The 22,436-nt window shown below is 59.2% G+C and overlaps 1 protein-coding gene across 8 annotated transcripts in view; it reads left to right on the top strand.

Moving 5' to 3' along the window:
* The window catches only part of RPTOR (regulatory associated protein of MTOR complex 1), a 282,724-nt gene that overhangs the window by 106,600 nt on the left and 153,688 nt on the right, over nucleotides 1-22,436 (top strand). For 7 of the 8 annotated variants that reach the window (XM_021066493.1, XM_021066492.1, XM_021066497.1 and 4 more), the window contains one exon: nucleotides 21,465-21,623. The exons of the other annotated variant lie outside the window; for it this stretch is intronic. In XM_021066493.1, coding sequence (XP_020922152.1) covers nucleotides 21,465-21,623 — 159 coding nt within the window. The remainder of the gene's footprint in view (nucleotides 1-21,464; nucleotides 21,624-22,436) is intronic. 8 annotated transcript variants of the gene reach the window in all.

Raw genomic sequence — 22,436 nt, 5'->3', positions numbered from 1 at the left:
GATGCCCACGCCCTAGCTCTTGGCTTGGCTGTTGCCATTTAGGCGAGACCTGGCTTCTTTCTCTGCTCACACAGCTGGGCTCCCCACGTCACTGTATAGTCGGTGTATTCTTTACTTTCCTACCAGCTCACCCCTGTTTGGGAGAAGACATCCCCTGCCCATCTGCTTCCCCAGCGCTAAGCCTTTCCTGTCATTTGCGCGAGAGGACCAGGAACCAAGCTCCACCGGGTTGCTAGAGGTTTTCTCTCCTGGGGTCTTCGTGTGGCCGTGCATGGGATTTCCTTGCTTGTTTCTTCAAGGGATGTAGCAGTTCCGGCACCAGTCTTAAAACCGCGCGGTGTGGTGAACCTTTCCGAGAGCGTGAATTGCAGCCCGTCGGAGTCCGAGCGGCGCCCGGCAGTCCTGGGGGTGGCGGAGAAGGCAGCGGGTGCCTGGGCTCAGGGGTGGCTGTGCTTGGTGCTGACTCGCTGCACTTTAGGTCATAGGGACTGAGTCCGCCTGAGAATTGAAGGTAATTCTGGAACTGTGTAGGTTAGCGAGGGAAAGGCGTGTGCAGGGCCTGTGCCAGCACGTCGCGGCCCCTCCTTCTTTGTTGGCACAGAAGGTTCCAGTAGAGAAGAAGTGGTTAGGCAGAGATGAGCAGTGAATGGAATTTGATTAAATGCAGACATTTCTGAGGGAAGTGAGTCACTTCGGAGGCAGAGTCATCTCCAGCTTTGATTTAAACGAAGGGAAACAGGATCAGGAGAAAGAACCCGGCCTGCACGTCAGCACCCATCAGCTCCTCTCGTTCCCTGAGGACAAGCACCCGGTGTCAGGCGTCCTGGGGCCCCGAGCACAGTGCCCCGGTCATCCTCGAGCTGAGGCCTGACGAAGGCGGGCGGAGTAGCAGAGGTGTCGCCAAGCCGTGGCCGTGCAGCCTCCCCTTCGGGAGGGCACCCCGGCCCTGTGCCCGCCCGTGTGCCGAGGGCCGGCGGGCAGCCGGAGGGACGCGTGAGGCGGGGAGAACTGGGGCAGGGAGCGCTGGGTGAGCGCCCTGAGCAAGTGCAGGCTGCGTGGGGCAGGCGCCCTTTGCAGCCCTTGGGTGCCGGCGTGTCCTCGCGCCAGGGGGGTCGGAGGCCGGGAAGGCGGGGGGCTCACCCCCGGGAGGGGCAGAACCAGGAGCGGACGTCTGGTCTGCAGCCCCCTGGTCTCGCCGCAAGGCCCCTCCTGATCCTTCGTTAAGGTCGGCGCTGTAGGAAGACGTTTACTTTAACAAGCAGCTTAAGGCAGGCGGACCTTGAAAACCGAAAGCCGTGAGCGAAGACGGACTGCGGTTCCACCGTCCGAGACCCGGGGCCGATGTCGGCGGCCCGGAGCGGCCAGAGGCTGCCCGGCGGGGTCGGGAAGAAGAGGTGGCGTCGGGCGCCTGTGTCTTTTGTTTACTTACTGTCACGGGCGTTTGGGTGGGACGCTCTCGTTGTGATAGGAAAACAAGCATTTTCCTACCCTGGGCGGTCACCGTACCTCTGTTTCTCTTAGCTGTCATCCTAATGTTTGCCTTGCGCGGTGTGCTCGTAGAGATACCCAGAAATTCTGTGCTTTGCAGACTGTCCTAACTTTTCTCTGTTTCTGAAGTGCAGTAAAGTGTGACCCCAAAACTCTGCAAACTGCAGTCGTTTCTGGCCTTGGCGCTTCGTCTCTGCTCTGGGGACCTTTCCAGTTCTTTCAGAGGGCTCTGGCCGGCTTAGAGCCTGTTAATGGCTTTTCGTTGGCCCAGCACAGAGTCCATCACTTCGATCTGGTCCCTGCGCTCACGGTGGCTGCCGCCCCGAGTCCCAGCCGGGCTCCCGCCACCTCACAGCATCCAGTGCACTTGGCCTCCCCCACCCCGTACTGGCCACTTGCCCCTCCTCTGTCCCCTGGACCCGCTTCACGCTTCCTGTCTCATCTTTGATGTCATTTTCTTTGGAAGCCTTCCCTGAAGCCTTAATCTTTAACACCTTAGAAAATGCTAACAAAGCCGACCTCGGAGCGATGCTCCCTCCTGTGTTCTCCCAGCAGATGTTATTCTTAGGCCATCAGACGGCTTCACCGGAAGGCACATTGCTGCTGCTGCTGCTGTCGTTGGTCTTCGACGTCAGTGTTGATCAGTGTTGCCCACCCGTCCCCGGGCTTCAAGAAAAGAGGGACGGGACACGTCCCCAGAGCCAGTGACAGTGTGCGTCTCACCTCCCTGTCTCCAAATGGTTACCCCGAAACCACGTCAAAAAGCAAGAAGGGGGAAATCAAAATATGTGAAAACCATGCCCTCAGCAAAGAAGACATGATATGCCCAAACTTGAAAATAAGAACACCCTAAAAAGCTCCCCTAACTAAAACAGTGTGCTGCTGGCTCCTGAAGAGACAGGCCGGTGGCATAGCATTAGAATTCTAGAAAGTAGACCCAAGTGCAAATGGAAGTGCAGTAAACTTAGTGTATCATAAATATGACATCTTGGCTGAGGCAAAGACGGACTGCATCCACGGCATGCAGAAGTTCTCAGGCCAGGGACTGAACCCGAGCCACAGCAGTGACAACGCCAGGTCCTCAACTGCTAGGCCACCAGGGAACTCCACAGATGGGCTTCTGAAATCAGTTGTGCTGGGACAGCTGGGTGGCTGTTTGGGCAAAGATAAACTTAGATCCATACCTCACGCCACACGGAAGGAAAAGCTGCCCGTGGGCCGGGCTGTGAATGTGAAGAGTGGAACCGTGTGAACCGCGCAGGAGTCACGGGTGTTCTCAGACCTCCGTGTCGGGAGGGCTTTCTCACCGCAGCTGGGGGAGACGGCGCAGAAACCGCTGCACCGGGCTGGTGTCCTGGGGGCAGAAGGCTGCTCCACATCAAAGGATCAGGAAGGGCCTAGAGAACAGGCGGAAGAGACGAGCAGGTCACCCGCACATGCACGCACACACGCACACGCATGCACACACACACACGCACGGAAGGCGTGAAACCAAATAGGAAGCCTACGTGGAGAGGCTCCTACGTGGAGAGACACGACGTCAGATTACCTGAGGTGTCATCTTCCTCATCGGGCTGGTGACGGTGACGGGGTGGCATTTCGTTGGCAAGGCCTGTCCTCCTCGCTGGTGGAACTGCAGGCTGGCATCTCACTCTGGAGGAGACTGGGCAGCGCTGGGTACAGTCACCCCTGCGCTCCCCTCTCATTCCCCCAGATGCCACTCCTGGGGACCGACCCTTAGGACGCACCTGCAGGGCACAGATGCGTGTGCCCACGGTCGCTGGGGCAGCCTGGCTCGTTACGGGCAGGACTTGCTGAGAAGAGCCAGAGTCCGTCTCGGGGGGAATGCTGAGATAGTGCTGAATAGTCTCGAAGTCTCTCCCCGGAAGACACGTGTTAATTCCAGAAGGAAGAGCAGTTTCTCAGCCGAGGCGTTTCCCAGACCTGCCTGGCTCAGGCGCTCAGAGTTCGCACCGCTGATAACCGCATGTGCTGGCACCCAGGGGACACTCATGCTGTCCCTCTGATGGCGAAACCTCACAGAGCCCCACCCTGAGGAAGAGGCTGCAAATTAACTGCCGAGTGTTTATCTGAACTGTGACGTTCTTGAGAGCCAGAGACGGAGGACCCATCGCTGACCCGAGAGACCGAGGCCACCTGAGGACCACCCGTCAGGCAGGTCCCGCACTGACCCCCAGGAAGGGACCCCGGGGACACCGGCTGCTGAGGTTCAGGTGGCGCCTGTAGATCTGCTGATGGCATCACCAGTGCAAGTGTTCCGCTTTCGGCCACGGCACCACCTCGTGTGCGAGGCTAACCTTCGGGGCGGGCGCAGGCCAGACGGGCTGGAAGGCTCAGCAGGTCTTCAGGGCTTCTGAGGACCCGCACCGATTCCAAAAGAAGAGGCGAGGGAAGAGGGCGGGCCGCGCCCCGGCGCCTGGCGAGGGGCAGACAGGCCCCCGCGCGCACGCGTTTTCTAACTGGGGATGCTAGCGCTGAAACAGACCGAGGCGAGGGCGCGCGAGCACGGCCTGCGGTTCCAGGACCTCGGGTGGCATCGTCGCCTGCAGCCCCGCCTCCGGGCCGGGCGCGGGTTTTCGCGGCTCCGCCTGGTGGGCAGCGTCCTCTCACTGCTTCTGCAGTGATGACCCTGCCATCTCCGGGGCAGTTCTCTCTCTCGCTTCGCGAGGAATGGCTCTGCTGTTCCTGCGTGTTCTCACTGTCCCCAGTGTCCACCCCTCTCTGCTCTCCTGCCTCTGGACCACGTTCGTTGTCTCGAGAGCTCCCAGTGGGAGAGCAGCTGCGGGGAGCGCTTCCCGGGTGGAGCGGCAGCGGCGGCCACAAAGGCCGCTCGGCGGGGCCGCTGCCTTTACTTTCACCCGAGTTGAGGGTTCGGGAGGTGGTCGTGAGTGATGCGCCCACAGGTTTGGGGCTCGGGTAGAAGGTGCCTTTACAGAGCCGCTTGAGTGTATTTACATGTAAGGATTTCTTCCATTTCGCTCCCTTTTTGTGTCTCAGAACCTAATTCTTGAGGCTGCAAATGATTCCTTTTTGCTGTGATGAAGATACCTTATTTACTAACCTAAATCTTGTGTGGAAAAAGGCGGCGTGTGGAAAAGCGGACCGTAGCTGGCCTGTGGAGGAGGCGGGGTGTCTTGGGAATTAGCATTTCTAGCTTGAAGCCCACTGCCCTTGGACGTGCTGGGTTCTGCATCAGGTGAACCCGGGTCTGGTCGGTCCCGCGACCCCGCTTCTGCTCCCCCCTTTCCGCACCCCTTCCAGCCTGGGAGAGGCGGCTGCTGGCCCGTCTCCACTGTTTTCCCAGAGCCCTAGAGAGGGGGCAGGGCTCAAATGGTGTCCCCTCGGGAGGGTCAGGGTGGCGGTCATCGCGTGTGCCCCGCCCTTCCCCTGGACCGCAGCTTCCTCCGGCCTCTGCTCGCAGGCCCATCTGTCAGGCGCAGCCTCCCTCGTCCCTGGGGCCCTCGTCCTAGAGACATCGGGGAGCCCTGGGCAGGAGCCTCCATGTGAGTTCAGGCCCCGTCGTTCAGCCTCGACTGCTCACGCTTCTTTCTTCCTCTCCTCCCCTCCGAACACCTGTCCTCCTGCAGGGCTCGGGGTGGTTTCCTGCCCGCAAGGACATGCAGGCCGCACCCGCCGACCTTTTCCCGATGAGAAGGGGTCGGGATTGACTTTTCCCAATGAGAAGGGTTGTGATTCTCCTTCAGTGCCGTGGTCATTCCACGTGGAGCTCTTCCTGGTGAGTGACAGGGCCGGGCGTGGCAGGGCTGGGACCCAGCGGCTTCCCGAGCTGGTCCCTGCGCTGTGGGTCGGTGTCCTTACTCAACTGCCATCACCTGCCCTCCGTGTTGGCTCCGGCGAGAGTCTGAGGTGGCGGCCTCGTGGGTATTTGCTGGGAAGCTCTCTGCTTCGCCGGCACAGCTCTAACTCCGCAGAGGTTGGAGCTGGAGCCCCTCTGCCCTCCGCCAGTGGGCTTAGAGGTTTGCTTTTCTTGGGTCCAGCTGGCGTTTGGTTTTTGCCGTTGTTTCCATTAGAATATAGCAAAGCAGGAAGGGGCCACGGCGAGGGCAGCTCGTCTCCCATGCCCGTGGCCGTGCGGGCTGGGCGGCCTGGCTCGCTTGGCTGCGGCTCTCAGGGTGCCGGGCGTTGGCGGCGCGCGGGTCTGTGCGAGGTCGCTAACCCGGGTCTCTGGCTGCTGGCAGTGGAGCAGCTCCTTGTATTTTTTTGCATCAGATGAGTATCTCCTCAGGAAAAGGACACCTTTAAGCATTGTCTCGAGCTCAGTAAAAGCAGAATGGCTGTGCTCGTGGAAGTGACAGTGATCTTACCGAGGCCTGAAGGCTCCACGATGCTCAGTGGGCTCTCGGGTTTCTCGCGCTGCCGTGCGGAGCGGATGTGTCTTATGTGGTTGTTTTACACGCAGTGTGATCCCCAGGCAGGGGACAGTGACTACAACACCGTGGTTACATCTGTTCCAACAACAGCCAATTAAAAGCAGGCTGTCAGAGTGCTGCTGGCACAAATCGAGGGAGGCCGAGGGCACACAGCGCTGGAAGCCACGTTTACGTGAGGGTGTGAGCCGTCTGGGTTGTGAACGTGAGTACCGTGGAAGCTCGTCACACCTCTGTGAGGTCGAACCGTATCTTTCTCATTTTCATGGGATGCTTGGCTGGGCAGTTAGAGGGAAGCTTGCTGTAGCTGGCATCGTCTCTCCCGTTTGCCACATGGGCCGTGAGGAGAGACGGATTCGTCTGCCACCAGGCCGGTGGGGAGACCCCGGCCAGTGGTGTGGGGCCTTCCTCCCAGGGGGCCGTGATCCTCACTCACGTCCCGTGTGTGGTGGGGGACTTGTGGCCCCAGAAGACGTCCCATCCTCATCCTCAGAGCCGCTGAGTCTCCACCCGGTCGGAGGACAGCACGTCTTCCTTAACCTGCTCAAGGCCGACGGAGTCGGGCGTCTTGAGAGGAGGCGCTCGAGCTGGGTCTCGGCCGGCGGCCCTGGCGCCGCCGCGTACACCCTGGTCATTCCGTGCTTCTTTCTGCTTCAGTGTGTCCTGGAAACCAGCCCGCGTCAGTTTCTAGGGAGCGTTCTCACTGGCCTTCCCAGCTGCACGCGCTCTGCTGTGTGGGTGCCGCGGCTCTTTCAGTCTCCTGCAGATGCTGTTAGGGTTGCACCATTTACCACTACAACCGGTACTGCATCGAATGGCCTCATTCCGATGTGGTGTATAGGGTGAACGGTGTATCCTGAAGGCAAATTCGTCGTGATAACATCGCTTGGCCGGAAGTCCTGCACCCGTGGCTTTTCTGACGGTGACGTCAGAGCCCCACCGAAGGGTCCGGTGCCATCTTTCATTCCCACGGCAGCCGGCAGAGGCCCGGAGGGCCCCGCGGTGCCTCTCGATGTCTGCCAGTCTGCGCAGTCTGCAAGGAGGCACTTTCTCTCATTTTCATGGCAAGTCAAGCTGGAACATTTTTCATACTTACAGGCCGTTTCCTGTAGTTGTGAGGTGTCTGTTCAAGCCTTTTGCCCATTTAGGCTACAGAATATCTTTTCTTTCCGTCATTTCTAACTTCCTGGGTGGTAGCTCCTCCACCCGTGAACCCCCCACTGCCTGTGGCCGCTGAGTCCCTGCCGGTGGGGAGGGTAAGAGGAGTCACAGCGTCAGCCTGGAGGGCAGAGCGGAGGAGTGGGGGGAGAGCGCGGGCCCCCTTGGGACGCTGGGCCTCTAGGAGTCAAGGCTCCAGGCCTTGTCCCCGATGAGCTGTCCAGCGCGGCTGGCTTCTGAGATTCCACGTCTCTGAGACAGAAGCGGCTGGGGGCTCGCGGCCTAGAGGTGGCATTGAGACGCACCCCCATCGCCGGCAGCCCCCGGGCGCAGGCGCAGCCGGGGTCCCTGTGTGCAGACCGCTTCCTCCTCATCCCGAGCTGCTCCCCGCCGTGCCGCCGCGGCCTTACTTCTGCTCCACAGAATGAGGGAAAGGACTCTGCTCCTCCGCCTTCCTCCCCAGCTGCTTGCAGAATTGCGATTTCTCTGCAGTGAGTCGTCTCCTGGAGAGGGTTCCTCCCTGCCAGTGGGGCCCGCGTCCCAAGCACTTGCCTGCAGAGAAGGCGGTGCCTGTGCCCTGTCACAGATGGGTGGGGAGGCCCGATGCTGAGCCATTCCGCTTTGGACCCGCAAATAAATGTAGCTTCTTTTAAATCCGCATCTGATTTATTTTAATGGGAGCTTTTTTTTTTTTCTTTTTAGAGTTGCACCCGTGGCATATGGAGGGTCCCAGGCTAGGGGTCCAATCAGAGCTGTAGCCGCCGGCCTCTACCACAGCTACAGCAACGCGGGATCTGAACCGTGTCTGCAACCTACACCACAGCTCACGGCAATGCCGCATCCTTCACCCACTGACCGAGGCCAGGGATCGAACCCGAAACCTCGTGGCTGCTAGTCACGTTCGTTAACCGCTGAGCCACGACGGGAACTCAATGGGAGCCTTTGAAGTGGAGGCTGTGAGGGTGAGAATCACACCGCTCCTGAGTCTGCAGGTTCTGGCTAGAGCTGAAGGCCAGCTTTTGTTTTGTCTTGTCAGTAAGCAGGAGCAGGACATGCTTACCAACTGGGTCTTCCCTGAGCGGATGCGTCGCCTCAGGGAAAGGCGTCCGTCCGCGGGCCGGGCGAGGCCTCGGGCTGGACTCACCACCCTGCTGTCTGTGAGCCTGAATTGGATGCTGGGCTCTTTTGCACGTGTGATGGACTGTGTGCGGCGAGTGTCACAGCATCACCACGGCGTCGTCATGGGTTTAGGAACCAGGAAGGGAAGAGGGGCTGCATGGTTCATGCTGATTACTTCTGACTGCTTCCTGTTCTGGAACATTCCTTCACTGGAATGAAGCAGGGCTTCACAGGGTCGGGTTTAAGTTCTAAAATGGGAAACAGAGTGAGGCTGACGGTAAGTTCTGAAGCTCGGGAACAGCTGTTGGCCCCATCACAGGTGCCCGGCACCCTCGTGGCCGAGTGCCTGGTGGCCTTCGTCTGCAGGCCGGGCTGACTCGGCGCCACTTCCCGAGGCGCTTGCTTCGCTCGCCTCCCCCTGGGAGCTCCCCGCCGCCTGCGAGCCCGAGTCCAGAGCCTCCAGCTTCGGTCTCGGCAAACGCTGGTTACAGTGAACAGACAGGTGGTCTCGGTCTTCTATTCCTTATGAGTCTTTTGGTTCTAATCACTACACATCTGAACGTTTTAGTTTTGGGGGACATTCTAGATGCTTTAGAATTTTATTGACATGTACAAAGCCAACAGTATTCGTCATTCACATATGTTTCCTTTAAGTGGCTTTTCGGGTCCGTGTGAGCCTGCGCTCAGTGCTGTAGGACACAGGCAGAGATAGGGAGGCAGGCGGCCAGCGGGCACACACGCGTGTGTGAGGAGCGGCACCGGGCGCCACTAGGAGGGAGTCAGGGCTGCGCGTGTTTCAGAGACCCCCGCGGATAAGTGGGAGGGTACTTTAGGAATGGGGACCTGGGGGCGACCTTAAAAAGAGGGCTCAGGGCAGAGGACCCTGTGTTGGGCTGGCAGGGGGTCACTGATGAGTTGGGATGTTGAGCTGACACTTCTGTTTACAAGGGTCGAGATGCCGGCTGGATGATAGTGGAAACCGTTCACCTAGCAGGGAGAACGGTTATGTATAAACTCCTTTAATCTTCACAGAAACTGTGCGCCCCCCACCGAGGCCTTCCATTTTACAGATGAGGAAGGGGAGGCGTGGGGGAGTTAAGTAGTCTGCCCAGCTCACAAGCTGGTAAGAACCGGGGCTCTGTCTGTCCCCAGGTCATCTTCTCAGCCATCGTACCCTACTCTTCGTCTGACCCAACCAATAAAGTTGACTGTGAGGTCTGAAGGCAAATGGCCCCAGAACTGGTTAAGTCTATGGTTTAGCATTGTCAGGATTCTGGATGATTCTCTTTTCTTGATGCAGCTCTCGTGATGGCAAGATGGCTGCTGCAGCTCCAGACATCACATCCATGTCATTGTGTTCAAAGGGAGAGAGGAGGAGCAGCCGTTCTCGTCAGTGAGAACACTGGTCCACAGGCTTTCCAGCTGGCTGCCCTCAGGTCTCCCTGCTCAGGCTTGATGCCCGGAAACGTTCAGCCTTGTAGGGGAACAGAATTTGCCACCCCCAGATGTCTCCTTGGCACTCAGATTATTTTAAACCAAAAAAGCAGCTGATGCCCAAAGGACTCAGGAAGAAAGTTCGACCTTCCCCTTATCGTTCTGAAGAAGGTAGACAGAGCCTCTCCCCCCACCACCGCCCCCCCCACCCGGGCCAACCCCTGCAGTGTGGACAGGAGCGTGGCAACATCTGTCTGCCAGAGTTCCTGTCCGTGTCCACCGCCTGAGCCCCGGTGAGCGTCTGTCTTCCAGGTGAATCACCTTCTTCCGTCTTGCTGTCCCAGCCCTGCCCCGACCCCCGTCTCCGCCCTGCTTCACGCAGGTGGTATTTAACGGGAGGGGAGGGTTTCGGCCACTTCGGCAAGTGACTCTCTTTTCCTGGGCCCCTCCCACGCACACATGCCAGTAAACTTTTGTTTGATTTTCTCTTGTTAATGTCCCTCAAGTCAGTTTAATTCTTAGACCGGCCAGAAGCCCCTCGAAGGGTCGAGGAAAATGTCTTCTCCCAAGCAGCCTCTCCCGCGTTCCTCCCCGCCCGCCTTCTTTATCGTTCCTCTGCTCCTGTTCCTGGGACTAGATGTATCTCCAGGGCAGGAGTGAGAACGGACTGCGGTCTCCGCCGGCCCAGGGCTGCTGCCTGACGGGGGCAGGTGATGCTGCCGCAGCCCAGGGCCTGCTCCCGACCTGAGCCCCGGCGGGTGAGCCGCTTGCCAGGCGTGGGTGGTAGCAGCTGGCCCTGCAGTTCTGAGCGGTTGCAAGGTATTCAGTACTGGCAGGTGGCATTTCTGATTCTGGACCTCACTTTTCCTAAAAATGTTACCTGGAGTGCACCCGATTATCTCACATTTTGTGGTCTTTATTTCTGTTCCGCCCTTAAGAGCGATAGGATACCTCCCAGGCCAGTCACTACTCCCCTGGCCCCAGACGGCAGGGCCCCAGGGCAGCCGAACCCCAGGGCAGCATCACTTCTCAGCCTGCGCAAGGGCCACTCACTTATCTACGCACAGAAGCCACAGCTGCCTGCGGGGGCAGCGGGCACTGTGCCCCCATTGTCCTGTCCTCCCAAGGCCCCGCCCGCCTCTCTTGAGCAAGATGGGGCCGGAGTGCTCTGTCCCCCAGGTAGAGGGTTGGTGACCCTCAGTGAAAAGACAGATTTCCCGGTTCTGACTGTAACTCACGCCAGGATCATACTTTCCTCTTTTTGGGGGCGGGGGAGGGGGCGGGCTGTGGCTTCATGTGGGATCTCAGTTCCCAGACCAGGGACTGAACCCGGGCTGCAGTGGTCAAAGCACCCAGTCCTGACACTGGGGCCTGGGAGCGCCCTCTTGGACTTCCTCATGAGCATAAGCCTAAGAGGTGTTTCTGAGACACGTCAGCGTCTGTGTTAGGGTCAGGAAACACTTTTCCAGCTGTGTCAGCCTTCCAGATCATTGGGGTCTGCATTCACCTGTGCGAAAGCACACGTAAGTTTTCTACTTCTCTGGGCGCCTTCTGTAAATGTCTGGCCAAAATGTTTCATGTAAGCAAATGTTAGTCAAAAATAGCCAGTTTTATCAAAATTGTTACATGTAAAAAACTTATTTGTAAAAGCTATTGGTAAAACCAATTCTAGGGGCGTTCTTTAAATCATGGAAGCATTTCAAAGTGCTTTTGGCTTTGTTTGTGTGGCTTATTCACTTGTTAATTTAAAAACTTTTTATTATGGAAAGTTTCCACTTCTTGCCTTCTTCTGTCAGTAGTAGTTACCAGCCGGTCCCCAGGCCTCTTTCCTCTGAGCTTCCTTCCACCACTCCCACCCCTCCGTCCACTCCCACCCCCTCCCCACCTCCCACCTCCGCCCACTCCAGCTCCCCCCTCTGCCCACTCCCCCACCACCCACTCCCTTGGCTTATTTTGAAGCTAATCCCAGACATCATATAATTTCATCTGTAAATATCTCGGTGTATCTCAAAGGTGGGTATGACGTTGAAAGACTCCCCACACAGTTTGTTGACTTGAATTACTCAGATAAGCAAGGTGACTACGTTGTGATTGGTTGATCTACCCAGTTACTCCATGGAGTTAATGTAAAAGCCTCCCCTGTGCTGCTCTGCTCATCCATTCGTCTGTCTTTTCCTGCACTTTATTGAAGAGCCAGGTCATGTGCCCTGTAGAATTCCTACAAGTCTGGAAGTGCCCGTCCTGCCCGCCCCGGGCCTGACCACATCTGCCCCCTGGAGGGCCTTTGGGGGCCCGGCTCCCACAGGTGTTGCGGGCGCGTCCTCTGGGTGTGCGTGACGGGCGTCTCCTCTGAGCCGGTCACAGCCGTGGAGGACCAGCGCCTGGATCCGTCCCTTGGCCATCGGGAGGAGACGGCGCTGTGATTCTGTCCATCCCTTTGTCTGTTCGCTGGCGGGTCTAGGAAGAGAAACGTCGTCTCATCAGTTATGAGGGGGCTTGACGCCCAGGCCATGGAGGGGAGCCGGTGTGAAGGCTTTCTCCCTTAGTTTCCCCGGCTTCCGACGGCGCGGGGCTGTGCTCCGCCGGCCTCCTTCCGGGGCTGCAGTCGTGAATCGCTGACGCTCCTGTTGTTGGGCCGCCGCCGGGAGCCGCTTGAAGGGCCCCCCGGGTCCCTTTGGCACAGGCGTGGCGGTCTGAGGGTTTGCGCCGTCTCTGCTCTGATGCGGCAGCATGTTCCCTGCGCATTCGGTACCTTCTCGGCCCCAGGCCTGGACTCCGCCACCTCGCCAAGGAGCCCCGGGAGGGAACCGGCACTGAGCGCGGAGGCGGAGCGCTGGCGTCGCCTGGGGACCGCGAGGGTGCCGTTCGCCCCCCCCGTCTCGCAGCTGTCCCTGCCCCCGCCACCTTCTCCTGGACGCCAGCCCACGCGCTCATTTCCTGCCTCCCGGCCCGCACCCGGCACCCCCCGCACCGCTCCCACAGCCCGGAACCGCGTGCACGGGGGTGGCTGTGCTTTGTGAGGTCAGGGCCTCGGCGCAGGGCCCCGCGGAAGGGCTCCTCTGCCTGCTGATACGGTCCCTGGAGGCACAGCTAGGTTCATTTGTTTCGTTCTACTGACCATTAAGGAACTGCTTTAAAATTTTTTTAACTTGCTCTATAGTCCTGTAGAAAAGGTCATGGCCCAAAAGTCAGACACACAAAAGAAGCAGCCTGGGTCTCTTCCTGATCTTTCCCCCCGCGTCTGCTCCCTTCTGCAGGGAACCTTTTAAACATTCTGGGGTGTGTGCCTCTGTCAGCAAGGTGGATGGATACACGCGGACACACGTGTTGCCCTTTTTCTTAGATAAATGGTAGAATTCTACACACACTTGTCTCTCCCTTGCTCTTTTTTTCACTTTATTAGATTAGAATCATTGTGTCCTCACTAGAATCAAAACTTCATTTTTTTTCCCTCTGAAGCAGGCTTCCTCAAAAGCCAGCACTATTGACATTTTGGGCTGGCCCATTTATCTTTGTGGCACTAATGTCCCCACATGCTGTCGTAGGATGGCAGCAGCTTCCCTGGCATGTACCCATTAGATGCCAGCCTCACACCAGACGTGCCCCGGGGGGCAGAACTGCTCCCCCCCGATTCCCACACCCACACAGGGGAGCGTCTAAGCCCCTGTGCGGAGGCCATGCCACCCTATTCCCGAAGTGGATTCAGACCCCATCTAGACACTGTGGCTTCTATTTTTGGACTTTGAATACTGAACCAGCCCTTCTGGTTCTCTTGTGCCTCTTTTGCAAATTACAGGAGAAGGGAGGCAGGAAGAACTGTTATTGAATAATACATAAAGGAAAGGGAGGCGGTAATCTCACAGATTTCCTGTAAGACTGCTCTTATTGGGAAGAGAGTATTAAAACACCAGGAGTTACCGGGACCTTGGTGGTGGCCCTTCCATGCCAGGGGTCACCTTTCTTGCCTTCGAGTGCCTGCCCGCAGGGCTGTGGTGGCTGTGTATGCCTGTTGTGCCGGGACGTGGCCCCCACGGGCACAGGCGCTCTCCTCCCACGCAGGTGGATGTCAGGCTGGGCTGTAGGGTAAGCGGGAAGCAGCCAGGGGGCTTAGTCCAGGGCAGCAGAACCATCCAGCCTGGTGTTCAGGGACCACCCCTAGGGGCAGGTGAGCGAGTCCCGAAGGTGGCGCCTTTGCCGCAGAGTGAGGAGGCGGGCCCTGCTGGGGCCACCGGGAAGCCAGGACCTGCGGGAGCCGGCAGCTCCTCCCACCCTGTCACTCCCAGGTCTCTGAGGCCATTTCTGTGTAAGGTACAGAAACGGTGTTAGCAGGAGTGCTCCTGTGGCAGGGGAAGACCTGCGTCTAAGCCGAGGGCCGGCCAGAGCCCGGCTCTCTGTGGGCTCCTGGGGCCGCCGTTTGGGGCCTGACGCGGGGTCTCGGGTGGGAGAGGTAGAAGGCAGTGACGCTCTCTCCCGAGTGGCCTGGGGGCTGTTTCTTTGGATGAATTCCAGCTCGGTTCTCAAGGGGGGTGGCGGGGACCCCCAGCGGACTGCTGTGCCGCCTGGGGTGGCCGCCGTTTAGCAGATACTCAGTTCCCATTTGCACCGCGCATACTATTCACATCCTTGTGTCCGTGTTCTCACTGTTCGGGTTAAACACACGTGAGCCGTTGCCTCCGAGACGAGGCGTCCCCTGCAGCGGCTGCGGCTCAGGGCCCGTGGCCGATCCGGGGTGTCCGTGTCCGATCCGGGGTGTCCGTGTCCCTGAGTCCAGTGAGTGCTCCCCCTTCCCGTCCCCTCGGCCTCGAGCTCGGGACATTCCGGGGGTGCCTCGTCTGCCCCCCAGGCAGGTCCGTAAATACGGAGGGTTCCGGTCAGCAGGAGGTATCAGTCCTGCTCGGAGGCAGCCCGGCGTTCCTGTGCGGGCGGAGTGGCAGCGGGTGACTGCGGCTGCGGAGCCCCAGGCGGTTCTCAGCCTCTCGGTCCGGCCGGGGAGCCGCCCCTCGTGAGACGAAGGGCTTCCTGTTAGTGGGTGTGGGAGCCCAGAGGCCATGCTGAAGCAAGACAGGCTGCCAGCACGCGGGGCCCTTCTGCCAACCTGCTCCCTGTCTGTCCCAGTTGGCAACTACACGACAAAGCTCAGTGTTAGTCTCCAGGGATGTCCTCCGGCTGCCTGACTGTAAGAATGCCCTGCCGCATGCCAGCTCCGTGACCTGGTGGTAGCTGCCGAACCTTGCTGTCTCGGTTCCCTCTCTGTAGGACAGGGACAATGACCACACCTGCTTTGCGTGGTGGCTGTGAGGTCGGGTGGTCCGAAGTGCCATGTGAGCACCAACCCCCAGCCTCGTCCTCTGTCCAGCCTAACGACCTGCTCTTTGCCACGTGCAGAGGAGGCAGGGGCGGTTGTGTTGTAGTTGTTTTGCTGAAGAGGAAATTGAGCTTGGGCTTGGCCGGTGGCTTTCCCAGGTTGAGTGGCTCGTAAGTCATTGCTCTGGGGCAAGTTGGACGGTGATGGGAGAGGATGGAGGAGAAAGAGGAAGAGGAGGAGGGGTGCGGAGGACCCAGGGACGGCAGGGTGGGGACTGGCTCTCAGGGCACTGGGTTTGGCCGTAAGGACCCCAGGGCTCCGGCAGTGCCGCCTGAGTGGCACAGTGAGCTTTGGAACAGCGTGAGAAGGTTGCAGCGAGAGCAGAGAAGGTCTTGCCCTTGGAGGCTGGCCCCTGCCCTGCCCTGCCCTGCCCCTGCCCCTGCCCCTGCCCTGTCCCGCCCCTGCCCTGCCCTGCCCTGCCCTCCCCCTGCCGGAAGCGCTGTCCCCTCGCTGATCTTCCAGCCGAGGGAGAGAAGCAGGAGGGGAAACGTTACACACGCCAGTCATCCGCGCAACTGCCCGCTGCCCTGTCACCGTGCTTTTCAGCCTTTTCTCTTTTCTCCTGGGTCCTCACGAGCAGAAGGGTCCCCCAGAGTCTCCAGGTGGCCGTCCCGAGGGAGCTCGTCTTTTCATTACCTTTCAGGCGGTCGGAAGCCTGGAAAGGCACTGGTCAACCTCCTTTGCAGTGCCTCTGCTCACAGACAGCACTCCTGGTCCCTCATATCAGACGGAGACACGGCTCCAGGCAGGGCCGCCTGTCCCCGGCAGAGGCTGCTGTGCAAGTGTCCTCTGGGCCCCCTCCCTTAGCGGGAGTTTGCGTTTCCTCCAGGGTCCACCCCGCTTGTTCAAGCGGCTGATCATCAGGGCGACTGGACCATCTGCTCCATTGCTGTGCTCCGTCCCGCAGAGCAGAATTTTCAAAAAATCTCATGATGGAGATTCTGTCGTGGCTCAGCAGAAACAGATCCGGAGCGCATCCGTGAGGTGGCAGGTTCGATCCCCGGCCTCGCTCAGGGGGTTAAGGACCCGGCGTTGCCGTGAGCTGCGGTGGAGGCCAGCAGCGGTAGCTCCGATTCAACCCCTCGCCTGGGAACCTCCTCCATATGCCGAGGGTGCAGCCCTGAAAAATAAAAGATTTTTAAAGCAAAAAATACAAAAACTCATAAGTGAAAATGAAGCTTGAAACCTGTGATATGACAGCTTTTTCTGGAGAAGCTTGTGGGGCTTTGCAAACACTGGTAGGAAGTATTTATCCCTCATTTGTTCCCACACCAGTGTTTAGTGAGTGCCAGCTGTGTGCCAGGCGTCACACTGACCTGAGGATGCCGAGGTGCCAGGCCCCCGTGGGCCCGCCTTCCCACTCAGGGCAGGAAGAGGGAGGGGGCAGGGACGGTGCAAGCAGAGGGGTGACGGGGACCTGGCGGTGTCGCGGGAGCGCTGGCACAGGTACCAGCGTCGGGTGGCCGCTGAGAGGACGTTTCAGAGGAGTAACGTTTAGCCTGTGTTTGCGGAAGGAATTGGAAGTGTCCGGCAAGACGCAGGGTCGGGTGGAGAAAGTTGCGGGAGGGTGTGTGCGGCCCGAAGGCGGGCAGCCGCCCAGGAGGCCAAAGCCTGGGCAGAGCCCTTCTTGTGGCTGGAGCGCAGACGCACGCGGGTGTTCGAGACCAGGATGGTGTCTCCCAGGGGCCTGCGGGCCTTTCTAGAGAGTTCACGAGGCCAGTGGGAAGCTGTCAGCAGGGCAGACGGGCTGAATTTCGGAGAATGGGTTTGGATGGGGCAACACAGTGCTGGTGGATTGGTTGGGAAGTTGTGATAATCTGAGAAATGGATCCTGGTGATGGGATTGATGATGGTGGTGGGTGATTGTGGTGGTGATGGTGGTGGTGGTGGTGGTGATGGGATTGGCGGTAGTGATGGTGGTGATGGTGGTGGTGGTGGTGATGGGATTGGCGGTAGTGATGGTGGTGGTGGTGGTGGTGGTGATGGGATTGGTGGTGGTGGTGATGGTGATGGGATTGGTGGTGGTGACGGTGGTGGTGGTGGTGATGGTGACAGTTGTGGTCACAGTGCTGGTCGTGGTGCTGATGATGGGGGCAGCGAAGGTGATGACAGTGATGGTTGTGGAGGTGGTGACAGCCGTGGCGTGGTCTGGGTGGTGATAGTGAGGCTGGAAAGGGCTGTGGCAACAATGGGGGGGTGGTTTTGGAGACGGTGGCATAAAGCCAGGGCCTGGAGCTTTCTCGCGTGGCACTACCACCCAAGTCGGGTGTCTCTTGAGCAGACCTGACCTCCTTCCCTGCCAGCGTTTTCCTGGAAGTCTTTGCTTCCCACATGGGAAGTCGTGGGGTGGGGTGAAAGGTAGGCACGACCCCAGACCAGAGGCCGAAGTGCCCCAGACTCTGACGTCGTGTTGGTTCCTCCTGGACAGCTCGCAGACAGTTTCTCAGGCATTTTCCTGTTTGTTGGGTCTGAGCTTGAGATGTGGCTCACTCCCCAGGGGGCTGGAAGTGACTCACGCACAGTGACCCTGACTGGAGCCCCTGGCTGTGGGGTTCTCTCTGGGACACCCCCCCTGCCCCCAGCAGAGCCCCTCCTGCCCCACGCTCTCCACCCTGGGAATCTGCCCTGGTGGCAGGGGCGTGCCCACCAGGAAGGCGGAGTCTGCAGCCTCTGCTTGGGCCTTAGCAGCAGGATGGCCCAGGGCTTCCAGGTTCACTGAGCTGCGGGCAGGCTTCCTTTGTGCCTTTCTTCTGTGGGTTCGGCGGGTTGGTGGGTCATTCCTCTGCTCTCTTCCTCTCTCGCATACCCAGAAATTTCCATGCTCGTGTTTTGTTTTTTTTTTTTTCTGCCACCCAAAGCACATGGAGTTCCTGGACCAGGGATTAGGTCTGAGCCACAGTTGGAACCTGCGCTGCAGCTGTGACAGCACTGGGTCCTTAATCCCCTGTGCTGGGCTGGGGATTGAACATGCGTCCCTGTGCTGCAGCGACGCCGACCGTCCCACTTCGCCACAGTGGGAACACCCACGCTTGTATTTTATGACATCTCGAGATTTGGACTCGCAGTAGCAATGCCTCGCCCGACAGGCAGCATTCGAGAGACTTGCTTTGTCTTTTCACGCGTGCAGTTAAACTTGTCACACGTCTCCCAGATGCTGAGGCCTTCCTCTGCCCGGTTGGCCCTCTAGCCGTGGAGCCATCGTCCCAGGCCTTCTAGTTTTGAAACAACCTTCACCTGGTGTGGTGGAGATTTAATTTAGTGCTTCTCATTCCAAAGCCCTCAAAAATATTAATTAAGTCCCGTAAAACCCCAGGAGGGCTATTAACATCGGCGCTGCCCTTCTTGCCGGTCCGTTAGTGGGTCCCTTCCGGGGAGATGAGGCTCAGTCCTTTTCTGCGCCCACAGGGAGGACCGTGACGGAGCCAAGGTCAGAAATAACGGACCCCTGACTGTAGTGATGTCTCCAAGTAATGCCCGCCCGTGACCGTGGTGCACTGCGGGAGAGCTCTCTCCCGCTTAGGACCGATCCCCGGGGTGAACGGCCTTTCAGCGGAGCTGGGGCTTCGTAAATCCCAGTTGCAGAGCTGCACACAGGAGGGCCGCCTCAGAGAAGCTGGGCACTAGCAGTAAGACGTGGGGCGCAGACAGAGCAGGAAGCACTGTCCCCCCTGCCCCGGAGAAGCTTCCAGCGCTGGGTGGGCACCGAGTGAGCCCCCGCCGTGGAGCCAGCCCCCTGGGAATGAAGAGGGCACCAGAGTAGCCGTGGTACTCCCCGGCGGTGGTCCCTGTTCCACTTACTGCCTGCAGGAACTTTCTGGAAGTAAAGCATTATGGGCAGGGCCATAAACACCAGTGTGCTGAAGGTTTACTGGCTGTTATCGGCTTGCTGTCTGATAAAACTGGCTGCGTGGAACTTACTTGGTAATCACCTGGCAGGAGCAGTGGTGCGGGGGTGGCTCCGGTCCCTCTTGCCTCCTGCCTTCACCCTCACCTGCCCTCTCCAGAAGCTTCCACACCCTCCTCGTGGGGAAGGAAGGGCACCCCCGGGGGGCTCTCCTGGGCGCCCTCAGAGTGCGCGGGAAGGAGGCAGTTTCCAGCTCCCGCTCTGTCTCTTGTCCTAGAGCCAACAACGGGGGACAGCTGGAAAGCCACGGCCATTTGAGCTGGGTTTTCTCCAGCCTGATTTCCTGTGACTGCTCTTGGTAGTACGTGAAATTGCTTTCAGCTCTTTTGTGCTCACAGGCAGATGTGTAGCCAATTGAGAACCTCTTTTAGCAGCCTTTGAGATTGTTCTATGATTCAGCCTCCCCATTTTGCTGTTTTACTGCTTCCTGTATGAGCCACCTAGAAGCCTTCCAGGGAGTGGGAAAAAGGCGCATCTGATGTTTCAGCCCCACCGCCCCCACCCCCAGGCCGGAGGCTCAGTCATGTCACACTCTCGAAAGGCTGCTCCCTTCCCTTGAGCCCCAGGGCCTTGGCCTCGTAGCACATGGTCCTAAAATGGTCTCGGAATTCTTCTGATTATTTCTGCCGATCCAGCCAGGATGGCTTCTAAAAAGCTCTTATATCAGAAATGCCCTGGCATTTATTTGAATTGACGCAAAGGCCCAGGTCAGAGTGTCCACCAAGATGCGATGCGATTGGCTGCCCCCGTTGGCCATTGCAGCAGCTCTGACTCGCAGAAAAATCGGAATTCTCAGTTTCTGCGGCCCTGTCCCCGTGGCTCAGGTGCACAGGCCAGAGCAGCTGTCCCCTGGTCCTTTCCTCCAGCCGATGCTGCTCCCGGGCCCATGGGGAGCCTTTCCGCCTCGTCGGATTGTGCTCGCGTGGGAGTCGGTCTGGAGCACGCGTCTGAGGCCTCGACATCCTGGCAAAGCGTTTCCTTCTTTGCTCCCAAACTGGACGGTCATTTACCCACTGCCCGCATCTTGTTTTGAGGGATTGGCCAAACTTGAGGTGAGTGGAGCCTCCAGACTCGGTGCCCGGGCTCTGTCTTACTCGGAGCACAAATGAGCGGTTTATCCGTGTTAAGTCAGGAGTGTTTCTCTGTCTCCTTATCCTAACTGTCTATTGTGAAGACACACGAATGGCAAAGTAGAGGACTCATTGCACACCTGCGTGCCCGCTGCCCAGACGCGCCAGCTTTACATGCACCTGGCTGATGCTGTGCTGCCATGCCCCTGTGTCAGGTGGGCGCCGTCATTTTGGTTTGTTGGACTATGATTACTAGAATCAGCATCAGTAAACGTCTGATGGTCTCTCGGCTAATATTTAAAAAATAGGCGTTTGCTAATAAGCTGTGGGCTCTGTCTGCCCTCCGAGGGCAGATGAGTTCTCTCCCTGGAGCTCCGACAGTTTCACGGGAACACGTGACGAAGACGGAAGGTCAGTTCCGGGAAAGGGAAGGTTGTTCCTGCCGAAGGGGACCGGGAGGGGCCGTGCACTCGAGCCGGGCCGGACCTGGTGCTCCCAGGGCGTGGTTTAGCCCTCGGAGTGCTCCCGCGTCCTCCGCCGCCACCTCCACACTCTTCTGAAGCATCAGCGGCGTCTTCCTGCAGGTCGCCGCGTGCTGGCGCTGTCCCCGGAAGGCCAGAAAGCGTGTGTTTGGACCGAATTCTGGACTCTGGCTAGCAGCCCCCTGGCGTGCTGGCGTCTCTGGCCCGACCCAGGCCTCGCCTTCGAGGGCCTCGTTCACTTCCCACATCAGCTTCAGCAGCGGCCTGTCCGACTCCAGGACGGAGCTGGTCCGGCTGTGTTTCTCGGGAAGGAGCGTTGGCCGTCGTCGGTCAGCCCGGGGCGAGCCGATGTCAAGGATGCGGCCGCGTCCTACCAGACGGGGAGCCTCGCCTCTGCTCAGGCCTCCTGCTCTGTTTTCCAGGAGCGTTTCCTGAAACTGCCTGGTCTGAGTTTTGTGCGTTTCCTAAGCCGAGTCTTCGCTGTCGCTTTGAGAGTGGGGGCTCCTCGCAGCCTGTGGTTCGTTTGCGTCTGAGGGCTGCTGGGTTCTGTGTTCCCCTCCCGAGCCTCGCGGCGGGAGTGGTGGGAGGGCCGAGCAGGGCCAAGGGGACCGGGCAGGAGGGGGCCGCTGCCTCCTCCCCGTGCCGTCTCTTTGAACCGCCCTCCCTGCGGCCCGTACGTTGCAGTGTCCTACTTCCTCTCTTCCGTGTTCCAGAGGCTTCCCAGGCAGAGCCAGGGCTTTGGAGAAGTACTTTTGCCATCACGGGGGCACTCCCTTCTGCTTCGCGTTACCACGTGGCAGGCACGCTTGTCTCTCTCCTGCGATGTCGCTGTCGTCGTCCTCAGTAGCGCGCGCTGCAGACGTGAGCGTCCGCGTCCCCCTGTGACGCGGGCCTCGTCCCAGTTTGGAGGTGGAGGAGCGCGAGGTCCCTTGTCCAGAGTCCTGTTCGTGCCAACTCGAGCTAAGGCCGGACTTTCGGCTCCTGCTGTCCGCATGACTCCACCGTAAGTGTCTCCATTTGTTTCTCCTCCAACAGGCCCGGTACAAGCAGAGCCTCGATCCGACCGTGGATGAAGTGAAGAAGCTTTGCACGTCCTTGCGGCGGAACGCCAAGGAGGAGCGGGTCCTCTTCCACTACAACGGCCACGGGGTGCCCAGGCCCACGGTCAACGGCGAGATCTGGGTCTTCAACAAGGTGGGCGGGCCCCGGGCCCGGCTCCCTCCTGCTGCTGCGAGAAGGCCTGGCTGCAGGCCCGCTCCCTGCAGCCTCTCTCCAGCTGTTGGTGTCTCAGCCGTCTCCGCAAACCCCGATGCAGGGAGGCCGAACAGGGACATGGGTCGGTCATCGGGCGGGAAGCTTGGGGTCCTTTATGCTCCGGTGGTAGGAATAGAAAGAGGCACAAGGAGCTGTTTCTTTTGCAAAACACGTGAACGAAATGGCTGTCTAGGAAGTTGTGAGGCCTGGCATATGGGGTTTATTTTCTCCTCTGTGAGGATGTGAGTTGTTTGCAGTTCTCGAGGAAAGACCTCCAGAACGTCAGCCTTGCAGTTTCCTCAATTCGGTAGACTCTGCTCGGAGAGTTAGTCACGTTCCTAGAAGGGGAACTGGCGTGAGGACTCCGCAGAGCTGGTACCAGGCACGGCCGCAGATGGGCCCTCGGCTCTGCTTTCTCCAGGGTCCACGGAGCTGGCCTCCTGCTGTTCCTTCATCAAAAGACCGGAGATGGGAGTCAGGGGGCGACACCCCTTCTCCCCCCCCATCCTGGGCCCCCCAGTGCAGCAGGCCTCGGGCTCTGGGCACACTCCCCGAGAAGGGGGCCGCAGCTTACGCGGCGGGGCATGTGGACAGGGTGGGGACTGGGCCAAGTTGACTTCCACGTTCAGCCCCATCCCGTATCAGCTCTGGAGCGTGGCCAGGCAGTAAACCTTCCTGGCCCTCTTCCCCTCATCGCAGGGGCCCCTTCCTCGTGCTGTGTTGGGTTAATGTACCCGGCAGCCTCCCCACAGC

Source organism: Sus scrofa, chromosome 12 (assembly GCF_000003025.6).
Source record: "Sus scrofa isolate TJ Tabasco breed Duroc chromosome 12, Sscrofa11.1, whole genome shotgun sequence".
NCBI classification, from domain to species: Eukaryota; Metazoa; Chordata; class Mammalia; order Artiodactyla; family Suidae; genus Sus; species Sus scrofa.
This window is presented reverse-complemented; position numbering and strand designations above follow the sequence as displayed.